This window comes from Mastomys coucha, unplaced genomic scaffold, assembly GCF_008632895.1.
Source record: "Mastomys coucha isolate ucsf_1 unplaced genomic scaffold, UCSF_Mcou_1 pScaffold22, whole genome shotgun sequence".
Classification (NCBI taxonomy): Eukaryota; Metazoa; Chordata; class Mammalia; order Rodentia; family Muridae; genus Mastomys; species Mastomys coucha.
In genome coordinates this window covers 141778853-141796191 of record NW_022196905.1, presented here as the reverse complement: position 1 = coordinate 141796191, position 17339 = coordinate 141778853, and the positions used below count along the sequence as shown (strand labels likewise).

Below are 17339 nucleotides of genomic sequence, written 5' to 3'. Positions count from 1 at the left end.
ACTCTGTAGACCAGGCTGGCCTCGAACTCAGAAATCCGCCTGCCTCTGCCTCCCAAGTGCTGAGATTATAGGCGTGAGCCACCACCGCCCGGCTATATCAGGTTTTTAACAGTGTAGTAGCAGCTTTGTAGATTGGAGTTTGGAAATGTTCTTTCAGTTTCTACTTTGCAGGATAGTTTGAAGAGCACTGATACTAGTTTTTCTTTAAAGGTCTGACAAGATTTGGGAGTGGGTCTTTTCTGTCCAGGGCTTCTGTTGGAAATTTTTCCAAAATGCTGTGCTCTCTTTGATTACTGTCGACTTGTTTAAGTTTCTTTAGATCATCATGTTTCCATTCAGTGGGTAATACATATGTATGTGTGGGGTGGGGGGAGACAGACAGACAGAGAAAGAAAGAGAGGAAGAGAGAGAGAGGGAGACAGACAGAGAGGAAGGGAGAGAGAGAGGGAGGGAGGGAGAGAAAGAGAAACAGAGAGAGGAAGAGAGAGACAGACAGAGAGGGAGGGAGGGAGAGAGAGGGAGAGAGAGGGAGACAGACAGGGAGGGAGGGAGAGAGGGATGGGGGGAGAGAGAGGGAGAGAGAGACAGACAGAGAGAGGGAGGGACAGAGACGGAGGGAGGGGGAAGGAGGGAGGGAGAGAGAGAGAGAGAGAGAGAGAGAGAGCTGTCATTTTCCAAGGCATTGGCTTTTGCTTTCCAACCTCTTCCCTAATGACCCTGTGGGTTTTACTGCCATCTGCTGTACTATTTCCTTCACCTCGCTAGCATACTCACTTGAGCAGGCACAGCTATTAATTAATTATATTATGTCTACAGGTTCTTTTTTAGTTGTGTCTACTTGGGAAAATAAATGCTTCCTCTACGTGGTTTTATGTATCTTTCCCACGATTTGGAGAATTTGCTGACTAAGTTTTCTATGGCTTTAGTCAGTAGTTCTTCTGACTGATGGTAAGTCCAGTCTTTAATGGTGTCCCATAGGTCCTAGTATGTCCTTTCCTTTTTTTAAAAATTATTTATTTATTTATTTATTTATTTATTTATTTATTTTATGTATATGTGAGTACACTGTAGCTGTAGTGGAGGTTGTGAGCCATCATGTGGTTGCTGGCAATTTGAATTCAGGACCTTAGCTCTCTCCAGTTCGCCCTGCTCACTCCAGTTGGCCTCGCTTGCTCCGACCTAAAGATTTATTTATTATTATATCTAAGTACACTGTAGCTGTCTTCATACACACCAGAGAGGATGTCAGATCTCATTACAGATGGTTGTGAGCCACCACTTGGTTGCTGGGATTTGAACTCAGGACCAGTCAGTGATCTTAATCACTGAGCCATCTCTCCAGCCCTTGTATATCCTTTTCACTCTCTCCCATTTCTTCTTTTGTGTGTGTGAAGCTGTGACTCCTCCAACTTAGTCTGCAGTCCCTGAGGTTCTCTCTCATGCTCTGACCTTAGTCTGTTGGTGAAGCCTCCAACTTTTTAGATTCATTGAGATTTTAAGTTCCAAGATTTCTTCTTTATTCAAGCCAGTGTTTCATATGGCCCAGGTCAGCCAGAAACTTGCTAAAAAGTGAACGCTGGCTCTTAACTTCTAATCCACCTGCCTCCACCTCCCAAATGCTGTGATGGCAGCTGAGTGTGGTGGCATGTGTCTTTAATCCCGGCACTCAGGAGGGAGGCAGAGGCTGGTAAATCTTTGTGAGTTCAAGGCCAGCTGGGTCTACATATTGACTTCCAGTTCAGCTGGAGATAAAATAGTGAGACTCTGACTAAAACAAACAAACAAACAAACACACAGAACTGTATATTTTCTTCAGAATCTTTATCTCTTCACTGAATGTCTCCTGTCTGCCTTCTATTGTCTTCCTTAATCCAACCAGCCATTTATTTGCTTGAATTCACTGACAGTTTTTAGCATGATGCTTTTGTAGCCTTTCTGCAGTATTCTGTCCACTTCAATATCCTTGGGATCCATTTCTAGGTAGCTGTGGGTCTTTAGGAGGCCACGTTGCCTTCTTTTTCATATTTCTATGTTAAGATAGATCTCTGTATCTGTTGGGGTGATGTCTCTTTTGCTATTATATAAGGCCCCTGTCTTCATGATACAGTTTTGGTTATCAGCTTGTATACTGTAGATTTCAATTCCAATCAGAATTCTCAGTAGTTTCTATGTTGCTTCCTTAGCCATAATAGGTACCCTGTGATACCATGTCTGAGAGCCTGAGAGGACTCTTTCCTCTGTAGATCACACCAAAGTGGAACTTCCCTGTTATTTTTAGGCAGGCATGACGTACACAAGCAAAGTTTAAGGGTGCATCCTCTGTGGTGGTGCCTCAGACTGTGCATGGCACAGAAATGCTGAGGTCCCTCCAAATAGCCCACAGCAGTAGATTACTGCCTTACTGATGCTGTGATGGTGAACGGTCAGAAGCTGAGCTTCATGGTTCCCTCAGCCACAACTTTTGGGAGCTGGGTTATCACCTGGGACCTTTTAAAAGTTCCTTTCTTGAGGGGTTCACTCTGTTTGTTTTGTTGAGTTTCTTTATTACGTGGTGGGGGGAAGGAGTGCAAATTCGCACATACAGAGGTCAAAGGACAACTTGCAGGAATTGGTTCTATAATTGGTTCTATCCTTCTACCATGTGGGCGCCAAAGATTGAACTCAGATCATCAGGCTTGGTGACACATGCAATCCAAACCCTCTCTTGGGACCTTGTTTTGAATTTTCAAAATGGTTTCATGGTGCTGTAGAGATGGCTCAGCAGTTAAGAGCCACTGGCTGCTCTTCCAGAGGCCCTAAGTTCAATTCCCAGCAACTGCATGGTAGCTCACAGCCATCTGTAATAGAATCTGATTCCCTCTTCTGATGTACATGAAAAAGAACATTCATATGCATAAATAAATCTTAAAAAGGGGGCAGGGTTGTCATGTAGCCCAGGCTGCCTCTAAAGTTGCCAGGTAGACTAAGACAGCCTTGACATTTAAAAATGCATTTTTAGAAGTGGCAGTATTTCTCTATCCCCAGCTAGCTCTCAAATTAATGAGACAGGGACTCATTTATTTAATCAAGCTTTACCTCACAATCCCTAAAGCAGTCATTGACCTATTCTAATCCTCTAAGCTACATCCCAGCGGAGATACCTGAATTTTCATTTTGGCTCTCTGGGCTTCAGGAGTGCCCTCCCATGATACCCTCAGGTCACTTTCCTTGAGGTAAATCTCTTCTTCCTTCTCTCTCTCCCCTGCCCTGGCTGGTGGAAGTCTTGTCTGTTCTCTCTCTGCCCAGCCACTGGTTGATCAGCTTTTGTTGACAAGTTAGAAAATAAATAGGGAATAATGTCTATACAAACTTGAAATAGGCGATACTTGGGATAAACAGCACAATGCCACGATTGCAACAAGAAACAGTGGCAGAGAGACCAGCATCTGAATAATACAAGGATAATTGTAGTGTCCAACCAGCGGATCTACACGGGTCGTGGGCAACTTCGAACTAGAGGTTGGACCAGACCTGTGGGAATAAACGGGTCGAGAACAAAAGACAGAGGATGCTAAGTAAATGTATCAAAGCGTGCTTTACTTGGGGTGAATTGGGCTGATCAGCTTTTGTTGACCAGTTAGAAAATAAATAGGGAACAATGTATATACAAACTTGAAACAGGCGAGATACTTGGGATAAACAGCACAATGCCACGACTGCAACAAGAAACAGTGGCAGAGAGACCAGCATCTGAATAATACAAGGATAACCTTTACACAGTGCACAAAAGCCATTATGGCTACGAATATCCCAGTGCCTCTGACTGTACCTCTCAAGTGCTGAGATTACAAATACACCCCACCATACCTGCCTTGACGTCTTTGTTCTATAAATGGAAGTATCCACCAAGATTAGAGGATGTCTAGGTGATGGCTAAAGTAAGGTACAGTCTCTTTTCCTGGCAGGAAAGCAGCTACCCAATATGTTTGAGGTACCAGGCTCCATCCCTAGCATCACTCAGAAGAAAGAAAGCAAGCAACAACCACAGCATTTTACATAACAAGATCAAAATTCAGCAACAACCAATTCAATACAGAACATTCATGTGCTGACTAGTTTTATATAAACTTGTGTCTTATATATCTAAATATATAGAAGTATATATCTGAATATATAGTTATCTGAAAAGAGAGAACCTCAATTGTGAGAAAATGCTTCTATAAGAACAATCTGTAAGGCATTTTTTTTTTCTTTTTTTTAAAGATTTATTTATTTTATGTATATGAGAACACTGTAGCTGTCTTCAGACACACCAGAAGAAGGTATCTGATCCCATTACAGATGGTTGTGAGCCACCATGTGGGTGCTGGGAATTGAACTCAGGACCTCTGGACGATGGTCCTCTTAACCGCTGAGCCATCTTTCTAGCCCTATGCTAGCCAGTTTTATGTCAATATGATGCAAGTTAAAGAAGAGAAACTTAATTGAGAAAATTTCTCTGTAAAATTTGCCTATGGGCAAGTCTGTGGTACATTTTCCTAATTGGTGACTGATATGTGAGGGCCACCCCTGGTCCTGGGTGCTGTAAGAAAGCAGAGCGAGCGAGCCAAGGGACATACAGCAGGCAGTGTTCTTCCTTCATCTCGGCATCAGTTCCTGATTCTAGGCTCCTATCCTGTTTGAACTCCTGCCATTGAAAGACCCCCGGAACTGGGGAGATCCTTACTCAAGTCTCGGGATGACGCGACCACCCAATTACTCACGAGAGACCGAACTTGCTGCAATCACATGAGGTTTATTGGGGATACCGGTACCGGGTCAATCTTGCTGGCCAGAGTTCGACTCTGAACACAAGAAGTGTCAGGTATTTAAGAGAAGCTGGGGGCAGAGAGAGAATTACCAAGGAAACAGAACGTAAAAACAGTGGAAAATTTCAGAGGGACCTGAACCCAAGGTGTTCAGGTAGGGAGGGGAACATATTCATTCTAAGAATGTGATCTCCATCTACTGGTTGACAGGGTGGAGAGTCTCATAAACCACTAGACCTTCATTCTGAGTTCCGCCCTCATTGTGGATCAGCCAGGAGGGGCAGGTATCGGGAACCAGAGCCCTGAGGCTCTGAATCTCTCAGTTCCTAGAACTGGCTATTTTCTATTTCTGGCTGGCTACATTGGCCCTCTATGTCCTTTTAGGTAAAGGTTATACACCATACATTTGTATTAAATGCCCTCATTTTAAATTCTAAGATTCTCCAGCCTTTCATCATGACTGTGTCAGTGATGGACTACTCTGGAACTGTAAGCTGAAATAAACCCTTTCTTCCCCAAGCTGGTTATGGCCATGGTCTTTATTACAGCAGTAAAAACCCTAAGACATTGATTGCTCTTGAACAGTACAAACTCTTGCTCTTAAAAGAATAAGAGAGTTAAAAATTAATACATAAAATATTTTTTAAAGAAATGAATTCATGGGGCTAGAGAGATGGCTCGGCAGTTAAGAGCACTGACTGTTCTTCCAGAGGTCCTGAGTTCAATTCCCAGCAACCACATGGTGGCTCACAACTATCCATATTGAGATCTGATGCCCTCTTCTGGGGTGTCTGAAGACAGCTACAGTATACTAATATGCATTAGTAAATCTTTTTAAAAAAGAAATGAATTCAACTAACCACTTAGTTCTAAAAGCACAAATCCCAGCACAAAACTACAAGTAGCCTGGAAAACCAAGGCAACATAACTCCTTCAAAAATCATCAACCCATCAGTAATGAGAACTGCTGGAAATCTGAAAAAAGTTTTTTTTTTTTCCCAAGACAGGATTTCTCTGTATAGCCCTGGCTGTCCTGGAACTCACTCTGTAGACCAGGCTGGTCTTGAACTCAGAGATCTGCCTGCCTCTTCCTCCCAAGTGCTGGGATTAAAGGTGTCTGCCACCACTGCCTGGCCGAGAAAAAATAATTTAACAGAATGCTTATAAGCATGTTCAAAGAAAATAAATTCTGAAACAAATCTCAAGAGAATACAAATGAAAATTTATATTTATACAATATAAATGAAATAAGGAAGATGAAAGAGAATGAAGATGAATGAAGAGATGAATGAAGAGAAAAATACTGAGAAAAACCAAGCCCAGACACTGCAAATGAAAAACAAAACAAAACAAAAAAACCATAATGTGTCAAGAAACTGTGAAAAACCACACTAATAGAACGGATCAAGAGGAGAGAATGGGTTCCAAGACAAGGTTCAGGAGGAACTGGAACATTCCAGCAAGAACAAAGATAAAATAACAACCAAAGAGGAGGCTTTAAGTATGTTTGGAATGCCACGGAACAGCTGAAGGTAAGAAGCATGGTGCAGGGCTGAAAAATAGCTCAGGGCTTAAGAGCACTAGTTAGTTGCTCTTTCAGAGGACTCAAGTTCATTTCCCAGCATCCACAAAACAGTTGACAATAGTTTGTTCCAGGAGGTCTGATACACTTTTTTGGCTCCATGACCACCAAGCACACACATAATATACAGACAAACATGCAGGCAAAACAACTATACACATAAAAACAAACCATTAGAACAGAGAAAGCAATGCTCTCAATTTAGAAAATTGTGAGCATAAAAGAAGTGAAAACTTCATTCTAAAGGCACAGAAAGTATTTTAAATGAAATCATATCCAAAATTTTCTGAAGTTAGAAAAAGAGACACTCACCAGGCAGCAGTGGAGCATGGCTTTAAGCCCAGCACTCAGGAGGCAGAGGCAGGCAGATCTCTGAGTTCCAGGCCAGCCTGGTCTACACAATGGGTTACAGGACAGTCAGGGCTACACAGAGAAACACCGTCTTGAAAAGCCAATAAAGGGGGCTGGAGGGGTCAGCTGTTAAGAGCACTGACTGCTCTTCCAGAGGTCCTGAGTTCAATTCCCAGCAACCATATGGTGGCCCACAACCATGTAATGGGATCTAATGCCCTCTTCTGGTATCTGGTATGTACTCATATACATAAAATAAATAAATAAATATTTAAGAAAAAAAGAAAAGCCAAGAAAGAGATGGGGGCATCCATATCAGGGGCATTTGGAACATCACAGAGTACTAAAAAAGAACTTCCTCTTGTCATAATTAAACCACTAAATATAAAGAACAAACAAGTGTAATAAAAGTGGCCAGTGGGGGCTGGAGAGATGGCTCAGCTGTTAAGAGCACTGACTACTCTTCCAAAGGTCCCGAGTTCAAATCCCAGCAACCACATGGTGGCTCACAACCATCCATAGCACCCTCTTCTGGTGTGTCTGAAGGCAGCTACAGTATAATTAGATATAATAAATAAATAAATAAATAAATCTTTAAAAAAAAAAAAGCGGCCAGAGAAAAGCACCAAGTCATATCAGAATAATAGAAACTTAAGCTGAAACTTTTAAAGGACCGGTGTTCTGAGAGGTAACAACTGGCAACTTCTACTATTATACCCAGCTATCTGTCATAATTGAAGAAAAAAAAAACTTGCTATGATTGAAACCATGCAGGATTGGAGAGATGGCTCAGTGGTTAAGAGCACTGGCTGTTCTTCCAGAGGTCCTGAGTTCAATTCCCAGCAACCACATGGTGGCTCACAACCATCTGTAATGAGATCTAATACCCTCTTCTGTTGTGTCTGAAGACAGCCACAGTGTACTCATATACATAAAATGAACAAATAAAAAAGAAAAGAAAACATGCATATCCTCTAAGTCAGTAGTTCTCAACTTTCCTAATGCTTTGACCCTTTAGTACAACTCCTCATGTTGTGGTGACCCCCAACCATAACATTATTCTTGTTGCTGCTTCATAACTGTATTTGCTACTGTTATGAATTGTAATTCAAATATTTGATACGTAGAATAACTGACTTGTGACCCCTGTGAAAGGGTCATTCAACACCCAAAATGGTCTCAACCCACAGTACAGACAATACTTGAAAAGAATTCTTTGAATTGAGGAAAGATAAACACAACCATGAGGCCACAGGTAAAAATAAACTACCCTTCAATAATAACTAAACAAGAGAGAAATGAGAAAACACTACAAAATCAGCAAGTGTGATAATAGAAAACAGCCACAATTCTTGCAATCCAAATGTAATTTTTCAGAGCATCAGAGCCGGGAAATAGCCTGGGGAGACAGATGCAGAGAATTAGAAGACCAGCTGCCGGCCAGCTGAAAGAACCAGACCGCAAAAGGCTCGCTCAGCTGAGTCCTTAAACAGGGATATTAGACCCACACTTGGAGGCCAGGAGCAGACCTTGTCAACTCCCAGAGTCTGAGAGCCCTAAGCCTAGGGTCATTGTATCAGCTTCTGGAGCCACGCATCAGCCATTCATTGTTCCTGAGTCTGAGGAATACTTGACCTCCATAGTTATAGCAAGAGGGGAGTTGAAAAAATGAAGACAGACCCTCCAATTGTAGAGATCCCAGCACTGTGGTTGCTTCCTCAATTCGCAGGGCACATAGGAGACAACACCCATCTAGGGATGGAGAGTGTGGTGGTTTGAATATGCTTGGCCCATGGAAAGTGATACTAATAGGAGATGTATCCTTATTGGAATAGTTGTGGCCTCATTGAAGGAAGTGTGTCACTGTGTGTGTGTGTGGGGGGGGGGGGGCTTTGAGGCCCTATGCTCAAGTTCCGCCCAGTGCGGAAGAGACCTTCCTCCCTGCTACCTGGGAAAGAGAGCCTCCTTCTGGTTGCCTTTGGATCAAGATGTAGAACTCTCAGCTCCTTCTCCAGTACCATGTCTGCCTCGATACTGCTATACTCGCACTTTGGTGATAATGGACTGAACCTCTGAACCTGTAAGCCAGCACCAATTCAATGTTTGCCTTTCTAAGAGTTGCCAGGGTCATGGTGTCTCTTCACAGCCCTAAAAACCCTAACTAAGACAGAGGGATCCTGCCTACGCTCAGAAATTGAGCTCAGTTTCTTAGATTCAACAGTAAGTGGCTTGGGCCTACTGAACCATCTCAACAGCCATCTTACAAGCTACTCTATTCCAGCAAACCCCTCCCTCTCCATTTTTTTTTTTTTTTGACAGTCTGAAGTTTTTATTCTTCTAGAAGAAGGTGTTGGACCTCTTGGTGGTGACACGTGGCTTGTGCTGATGCCGCAACACGTGGTAGGACAATGGGAATTTGATCTTGGAGTCTGCACCTCCCAGCTGCAATCTCTTCCACCTTCATGATCTGGAGGGAGTGTGCGGGGCATGGTGTCGGGCACCAATGTTGCAGTAGCACTGTGTGACTGCACAAGCGGTGGTCATGTCCTGGTGCTCTCAGTACATGTTGTGTGTGCCACTGTGGGAGTCGTTGCACAACCAGATGCCAAAGTTTTTCACACGAAGGGGTGACTTCTCAAACACCTGCCTGCCGTACACAATCTCCCCCGATGACTTCTTCATCTTCTTCAGCTGTGACACAAAGTACCAGAAGCGGGACTTGGCCACCAACCCTATGGTTAAGTGCAAAGATTTGCATTCGGTACAGTAGCTGTGTGTGGGATTTTGGGGTTGGCAAGAAGCACCCTATCACCTTCTACTCCCGAAATGTGCCTCACCCCCACTTACAAAAGGCTCCCTCTGTATCTTGATGTTTCCTCCGTTACTTTTTTTTTTTTTTTTAAAGACAGGGTTTCTCTGTGTAGCCCTGGCTGTCCTCGAACTCACTCTGTAAACTAGGTTGGCCTCGAACTCTCAGAGATTCACCTGCCTCTGCCTACAAAATACTGGGATTAAAGTCACATGCCACCACTGCCTAGCTCTTCCTTTTTCTTTAGATTTCTACTAGTATTTTTACTTTTTTGCATTTTTATATTGTTTTTATTTCCCTAAACATGCTTATCCAACTTTGACCACACATTTCTTTATTCTTAGGCAGTCTTTTCATAAATGTATTTTTGTGTATATGCTTTGCTTCCATGTATGTATTTATGTGCACCGTGTGCATATAGAACCTGAAAGGGGGTTTGGGTCCCCCCCCCCAGGACTAGAGTTACAGGTCATTGTGAGCTACAGTGTGGGTCTTAGAAATCACACCCACCCTATGCAGAGTGGCAAGTTCTCCTAACCACTGGGCCATCTCTCTACCATATGGGCAATTTCTTTTCTTATTTGTCCCCATAACTTCCCATTTTCTCTTTCTACTCCCTTAGTAGTAGTTTTACATTTTCACTTCATCTTACTAGTTTTGTTTTGTTTTGGAACCAAAGAGATGAGATTTAAAATTAATACTCAGCTCAGTTTTTAGAGACGTTTAAGAATGTCTGGAACAATTTGGCTATGAATATTTACTTTTTCTTGTGTTCTTGAGACAGTCTTACAATTTATCCCAGGCTGGTCTGAAACTCACTATGTAGACCAGGCTGGCCTCTAACTCAGATTCACCTATCTGCCTCTGTCTCTGGACTGCTAGGATTAAAGTTATGCAACATTACATCCAACCCCAAACATCTACTTTTTCAACTCTTTTAAGTTTTATGAACTGCAAATGGGCTTCAAATATTTACAGTAAAAATGTAGCATCCAGACTGAAATGTTAGATTTCTATTTTTTTTTTAAAGCAACCATAAATTATTTAAAAGGGAAAGATTTTATTTGGCTCACCGTTTCAGATGTTTCACTCTGTGGATGCTTAGTAACACCTTCGGGCAGCCAGGAAGTAAAAAGAGTCAGAAGTAACTGGTTCCCAATATCGCCTTCCAGTACATGCACATGCCCAGTGACTTTCTTCTACCAGACTCCACCTTTTTCTAAAAAATGTATTTATTTATTCATTTATCGTTTTTGTTTTTTCAAGACAGGGTTTCTCTGTGTAGTCCTGGCTGTCCTGGAACTCACTCTGTAGACCAGGCCTCAAACTCAGAAATCCACCTGCCTCTGCCTCCCAAGTGCTGGGATTAAAGGCTTGGCCACTGAAATTTATTTATTTATTGTATATGTAAGTACACCGTACTTCTTCAGACACCCCAGAAGAGAGCATCTGATCTCATTACAGATGCTTGTGAGCCATCATGTGGTTGCTGGGATTTGAACTCACGACCTTCAGAAGAGCAGTCAGTGCTCTTAGCCACTGAGCCATCTCTCTAGCCTCTAGACTCCACCTTCTAAAGACCCTACCCAATAGCACCACTACCTGGGGACCAGGCCTGTGTAGCACATTAGTCAAACTGCAACATTAAGGGGGGGAAATATTTGTTTATTTTTAATGTGCACTAATAAACTAATGTTGCTATTCTTTCAAGACATTCAGAGCATTTCTGGGTTTTCCTTTTGTTTTGTTTTAGTTTGTTTTGGGTTTTGTTTTATTTTGAGACAAGGTTTTGTTACATAGCCCAAGCTGACTTTGAACTTGCAACAACCCTCCTGCCTCAACCTCTGGTATGCTGGTTGGCCACCATTCCCTGCTTCCTTCCTCTCTTCTTAGACTATAACGGTTTTGCCAGGGCGGTGGTGGCACACCCAGCACTTGGGAGGCAGAGGCAGGCAGATTTCTGAGTTCTAGGCCAGCCTGGTCTACAGAGTGAGTTCCAGGACAGCCAGGGCTACACAGATAGACCCTGTCTCAAAAAATAACAAAAAAGAATACAATGGTTTCTGGTTTTGACTAAAGTTCCATACATGGCCATGGAGGGGTGCTGCTTACTGGCTTGCCTCCCATGGCTTGCTCATCCTGCTTTCTTATAGAACCCAAGACCACCAGCCCGGGGATGGCACCACCCATAGTGAGCTAAGCCTTTCCACATTGATCACTAATTAAGAAAATAATTAAGAAAATGCCTTATAGCCAGATCTTATGGAGACATTTTCTCAATAGAGGTCTCTTCTTCTCTGATTAGTCTAGTTTGTGGTCAAATTGACACAAAACTAGCCAGCACTCTATCTGTTTGTCTGTCTGTATGTCTATTAAAACATGATCAAATGTAACCCAACCTGGCTGGAGAGATGGCTCAGTGGTTAAGAGCACCAACTGCTCTACTGAAGGTCGTGAGTTCAAATCCCAGCAACCATATGGTGGCTCACAGCCACCCATAATGAGATCTGATGCCCTCTTCTGGGATATCTGAAGATAGCTACAGTGTACTTACATATAATAAATAAATAAATCTTTAAAAAAAAAAAAAAAAAACCCTGAAGCACAGCCTGGTTTTGTTCAGAGGTGAGCAAGCTGCTGCTCAACAGTGGAATCTTTGCCACGTATGGACAAGGGTTGTAAGTATTCTTCTTTTCCGTAGCTTGAAATGTGTGCTGCCTTAGTTTCTCCCAATTCCCCTTTCAAATCAAATCAAAGCGCCACATGAAATCAATCTGCCTTGCTTCACTTAATTTACTTCCTCTCTCACTGTGAGCCTGACTTATCCGAAGAGTCCCCATGGGGCCATCACATAGTAGTCACCCTGACTGTTATTAGCTCTTTCAAATTTCCCTCTGTCAAATCGCATTCTCCCCTCTCCTTCCTGTTCACATCTCCAGAAGCTCACCTTCTGGGCTTATCACACAGATCTAATTAAACTTGAATTAAAGTACAGGCAATGCACCGGGCATCTCAGAGAGGACACTCACCAGGCACAGGGTGGAAATGGATGGGCAGATGTGATGCAGGAGCAGTCTGCAGCAAGGGCAACCGGGTTCTTTGAGGGTGGAGGTTGGGGACAGAGTACTGCACAGCATCATGGTAAAATCTGGAGCAGACAGGTACTGAGAAATGGAGTGACTAGATGGGGGAGCAACACATCAAGTCAGGAAAGGAAAAGCTGTACAAAACTAGCCAGCACTCTGTCTGTTTGTCTGTCTGTCTGTCTATTAAAACATGATCAAATGTAACCCAACCTGGCTTCCAGCTTGCTGTGTAGCTAAGAATGACCTTGAATTTCTGATCCCCTTGCCTCTGCCTCCTAGGTGCAGGTACAAGCATGTACCACCCCCTGTTTATGTGGTTCTGGGCTTACGCCCAACTTTACCAATTGAGTTATATCCCCAGGCCCAATATTTTTTTCTTCCATTCTGTGGATTGTCTTTATTTTTATTTTGTTTTATTATTTATTTATTTATTTATTTTGATTTTTAGAGACAGAGTTTGGTTTTTCTGTGTAGCCCTGGCTGTCCTGGAACTCACTTTGTAGACCAGGCTGGCCTCAAACTCAGAAATTTGCCTGCCTCTGCCCCCCAAGTGCTAGGATTAAAGGCATTATTTTACTTTATTTTTAAAAACATTTATTTGGTGTGTATGTGTGTGTGGTACATATATGTAGTGCATGTGTAGGTGTGTATGGGTACATGCTCCCGTGCCCCTCACTGAGCCCAGAGCTGGGATGGTGACTGTCAAGCCCCAGCAACCCTACTGTCTCTATACCTCCGTCCCTATACAGCATTGAGGTTATAAACACTCTTGCACATTATCGCCTTGCCTGACTTTACATGTGGGTGCTGAAGATTTGAACTCAGGTCCTCAGGCTTGTACGCCAAGCACTCTTAACCCACTGTCCTACTTCCCTAGCTCCCATCTTGTTTTTTGAGTCAGGGTTTCTCACTGGCCTGGACCTCACCCAGGAGGCCAGGCCGGCATGCCATGAGGGTGCTGGAGAATCTTGGTTTTAGCCTCCTCAGCTCTGGGATTATAAGTATTCAACGCCATGCCTGGCTTTTTTCACATTGGTTCTGGGGACTAGATTTACAGTTTTCAACGTATGGGGCTAGAGACATGGCTCAGTTGTTAAGAACACTTACTACTTCTTACAGAAGGCTCAGGTTAAATTCCAACTGCCTATAACTACAGTTCCAAGAGATCCAGTGCCCTCTTCTGTCCTCTGAGGGTAGTAGATCCTGATTCAATAAACAAATGGGAGTTTGTAACTTTGGGCTTTTTCTCTCACACCACTTTGTTCCCTGTAATAATACTCTGAGACTAAATATTTATTAATAAATGTTTAGGCCATAAGCTTTGGTTTGTTCTCTAACTAGATCATAACTCCATTATCTCTCTTATTCTAACCTTAGTTCAGCTACGTGGCTGCTTTCCCGGCAAATCTCCTGTGGCTAACTCTTTCCCAGAATTCTCTTTCTCCCAGATGTCCCACCTCCTATTTCCTGCTTCAGCTCATTGACTTCTTTATTCATACGAGATACTTATAAGAGATTCTCTCTGCCAGAGCTAGGGGGGTGTAGCTCAGTAGCTCAAGAGTGCTCTGGGTTCTGGGATCCTCATGCTTGTATGGCAAGCTCTTTACTGACTCAGCCATCTCCCTGCCTCCCTCCACTTTTTTTTTTTTTTTTTTTTTAAGCTAGGGTCTTGGTATGTAGCCCAGGCTGACTAATGTTCTACCTGGCTCAGCCTCATGGGATTATAGGTGTATGGCAACAAACCCAGCTCCAGAATTAAAAAAAAAAAAAAAAAAAAAAAAAAAAAAAAAAAAAAAAAAAAAAGTTGTCAATTATTGTAATTGCAGATGTACTGGGACTGGAAAATTTAGTGTTGGTGTCTTCTCTTTCCATTTTATTAAAGGGGAAAACTTAAAAGCAAAATAAGCAAACAAACAAAAACACGGTTTGAAGAAGTGACCTCCCAAGTGAAGACTGGCCCCTGTACACTGTCCTGGATGGGTTGGCCCTAAGCTTTGTCTTCTGGTTCCAGATGAATAACCAATAACTGCAGATACACATCTCAGCATCCTGAGCCCACACAGCCTGGAGAGTGAATGCAGGACACCTGGAAGAGTTTTTGGTCTGTGTTTTTTCTTTTTCTTCTTTCTTTTCTTTTTTCTTGCTGATGATATAACCCTGGGCCTTGCAAGACCTAAGCTAGCAATCCACCATTGAGCTACACCTCTAGCCCCAGGAAGATTTTAGATGATAAAAATCCATGAATAGACTGGAGAGATGGCTGTGTTGCCGCTCCCTATTAAAGATGAAATGCACTGCTTTCTATATGTGCATTTCTCCATCTGGTCACCGATCAGTGGACAGTCTCATTGCGGTGTGCAGGAATGTTGGAATACTTCTTCATGCTCCTGTTGCAGTTCCAGAAGTAGAATCCATGGGTTGGTCAGCTGACCTTAAAATACCTAAAGCACCAAGCCCATGTCATTTTCCACAGTGGCTGCCCCAAGGATGTCACTTTAAAGTTTCCCCTAGAGAGAAGGCTGATAGTGCTGTGGACCGAGCGGAAGAGAAACAGTGTTATTACGGTGGTTGTAAGCTCTCAGGGGTCACACCTGAAGAGAAAACGATGGAAAGGATGAGGGAGCATAGGACTGCTATGATGGAGCGAGATTACTGACCTTTTGATCCACATCTGTCATTGTAGGGAGAGAACTAGGACACAGAGGACAAATGGCTCAGGAGGGTTCCTTAATGGGAAAGCCAGGTGCTATCCAGTGCTTTCAATATTCAGCTTGATGCACAGGGAAATACTTGTCACCTAGAAACACTATGAGACTAAAAGCCAGAAGTAGGAGATGACAATTCCAAACATCCTTTAAGGTACACTGTCATTTTGTTTGGGTGTCTGTTTAACCTCTCTAATTAATTGACCTTGAAATCGTGTCTGCTTTTCGGGGTCGGAGGTAGATGGAGTCTTGGACATCCTATGAGAAAGGACAGGGGGACAAAGAAAATCAGTCCACAGTGCAGACCTACCAGATGTGGAATAAAACTCAGAGTCCCGAGTGTATGGCACCGATTCGGTGCCCATCATGGGGCATCAAAGATCCCCGCCTCCTCTTCGGGAGTTCTGTGTGTTAACCATTCTTTTCACGCTCAGGAATTTAAAGCAGAGATTGGGGGGACTCTGCCACCGAGTCCAGGCAACTTCCCCAGCCGGACCTCACCCAGTCTCCCCTGCCGCAGTCCGGGTGCCAGAAGCGCAGGCTAGGGACCAAGGCGGGCACGTGGGCTCCAGCTGCAGCACTGCGCCAGTTCAGCCCGCCTGGCAGCCCCGGGGCTCGCGAGCAGCGGCGGCCTGTAGAGAGAGGTTCCTCCCCCTCTGCTCTGCACCAGTCCCAGGGAATCTGTGGTCGGGTGACGCGCATCCTTCAGCAAGCCACCTGCAGCCCGGGGCGCGCCGCTAGGACCGCATCACAGGCTGGGCCGGCGGCCTGGGTACCGCGCGCTCCGGAGGCCATGCGGGCGTTGGCGCGGTGCAGCGACCGGCTGCCGCTGCTTGGTAAGGCCCCTTGCCCCCTCTCCGACCTGGCCGAGTGCTCATCACTCCCCCATACCCACCGCGCGCTCCCCTTGCCGCCGCGTCACTCCTCTCCTTCGCACCCTCCGGCGCAAGGTGAACTTGCCTTCCGTTCTCCCACCCCCGCCCTCAACCCTCCCCAGCAGCGCTTCTCTGCAGTCCTCAGGCCGCCCCGCTTGGGCTTGGGCTTGGATGCTCGGCCAGCCTTCGAGAGTCTTCAGCAGCTTAGGTGGCCCGGGACTCTCCGACCCGACCCCTGGCTACTGTAGATTCTCGAGCGGACGCATTCTCACCTCTTTAAGGTATAGGCTGACAGAGCAAACTCTAATAAACTGGCCAGCATCCTCTGCTAGAGTGGTCATCCCGGCTAGCGACCCCCACCTGTGCCAATTATCGGTTTGCTCAATGGCGAGTTACTTTGGATGCAAAACAGATTTACAAATTATAATACTAGCTACTCTTTCCCCCTCCATTCTCTTCTTATTTTAGGGTTAAACCCTAGTGACACTTTCAAGGACTCCTAGGACTACTCTCCCAAATTACCTGCTTGGTAGCAACGTAGTTGTGATTGAAAATGGTAACAAACAATAGGAGAAAAAAGTCTCCATCCGACCCAGTTTGGATCAGTTTCGAGTCAGCTTTCTATTTGGGAAGACAAAGGGGTTGGATTGAGTTTGAGTTGGAGACAGTTCTGGAAGTCGGGGAGGGGGGGTGCGGGGGGGCGGAGATCAGGCCCTGCTCTAGTTTTACAGCCTTCTGAGGCGCTCATGGCTTGGCCTCGGTCTGCCCAGTAACCTACTTCCTCTTCATCTCCAACATTTAGGATTCTGGCTTGACCCCTCTGTGACAAATAGAGAAAACATTTGCAACATAAATGAGCAGAAATGGTTTCCATTTACTTTTAAAAAATAAGCATGATAAAGTAAAAAATGTAGGCTATAAGGGAAAAGGATGGGGAAAAGGTTTTTACCTTTCTTAAACTAGTTGATATCTAGGGATATCTCAAACGCATAGTATGACATCCTTTCTTTTCAGGTTTTATTAGTGCAAAATAGTTAGCTTTGGCTGTATATGATATTAGTGACTTTCCCATAGCAGAGATGATTCTTCTAAAGGGCTAAAGGGGCCTAGGGAAGTAACTCAGTATCAGAGCAGGACTGGCAAC

The 17339-nt window shown here is 44.1% G+C and overlaps 1 protein-coding gene and 1 pseudogene across 2 annotated transcripts in view; one reads left to right on the top strand and one right to left on the bottom strand.

The window, feature by feature from the left end:
* Positions 1-9057: 9057 nt before the first annotated feature.
* On the bottom strand, positions 9058-16022 carry LOC116104717 (annotated as a pseudogene).
* Flt3 (fms related tyrosine kinase 3) overlaps positions 15882-17339 on the top strand; it is a 66359-nt gene continuing 64901 nt past the window's right edge. For both annotated transcript variants that reach the window (XM_031338763.1, XM_031338764.1), the window contains exon 1: positions 15882-16156. In XM_031338763.1, the coding sequence (XP_031194623.1) occupies positions 16114-16156 (43 nt within the window). In that variant the 5' untranslated portion in view covers positions 15882-16113. The remainder of the gene's footprint in view (positions 16157-17339) is intronic.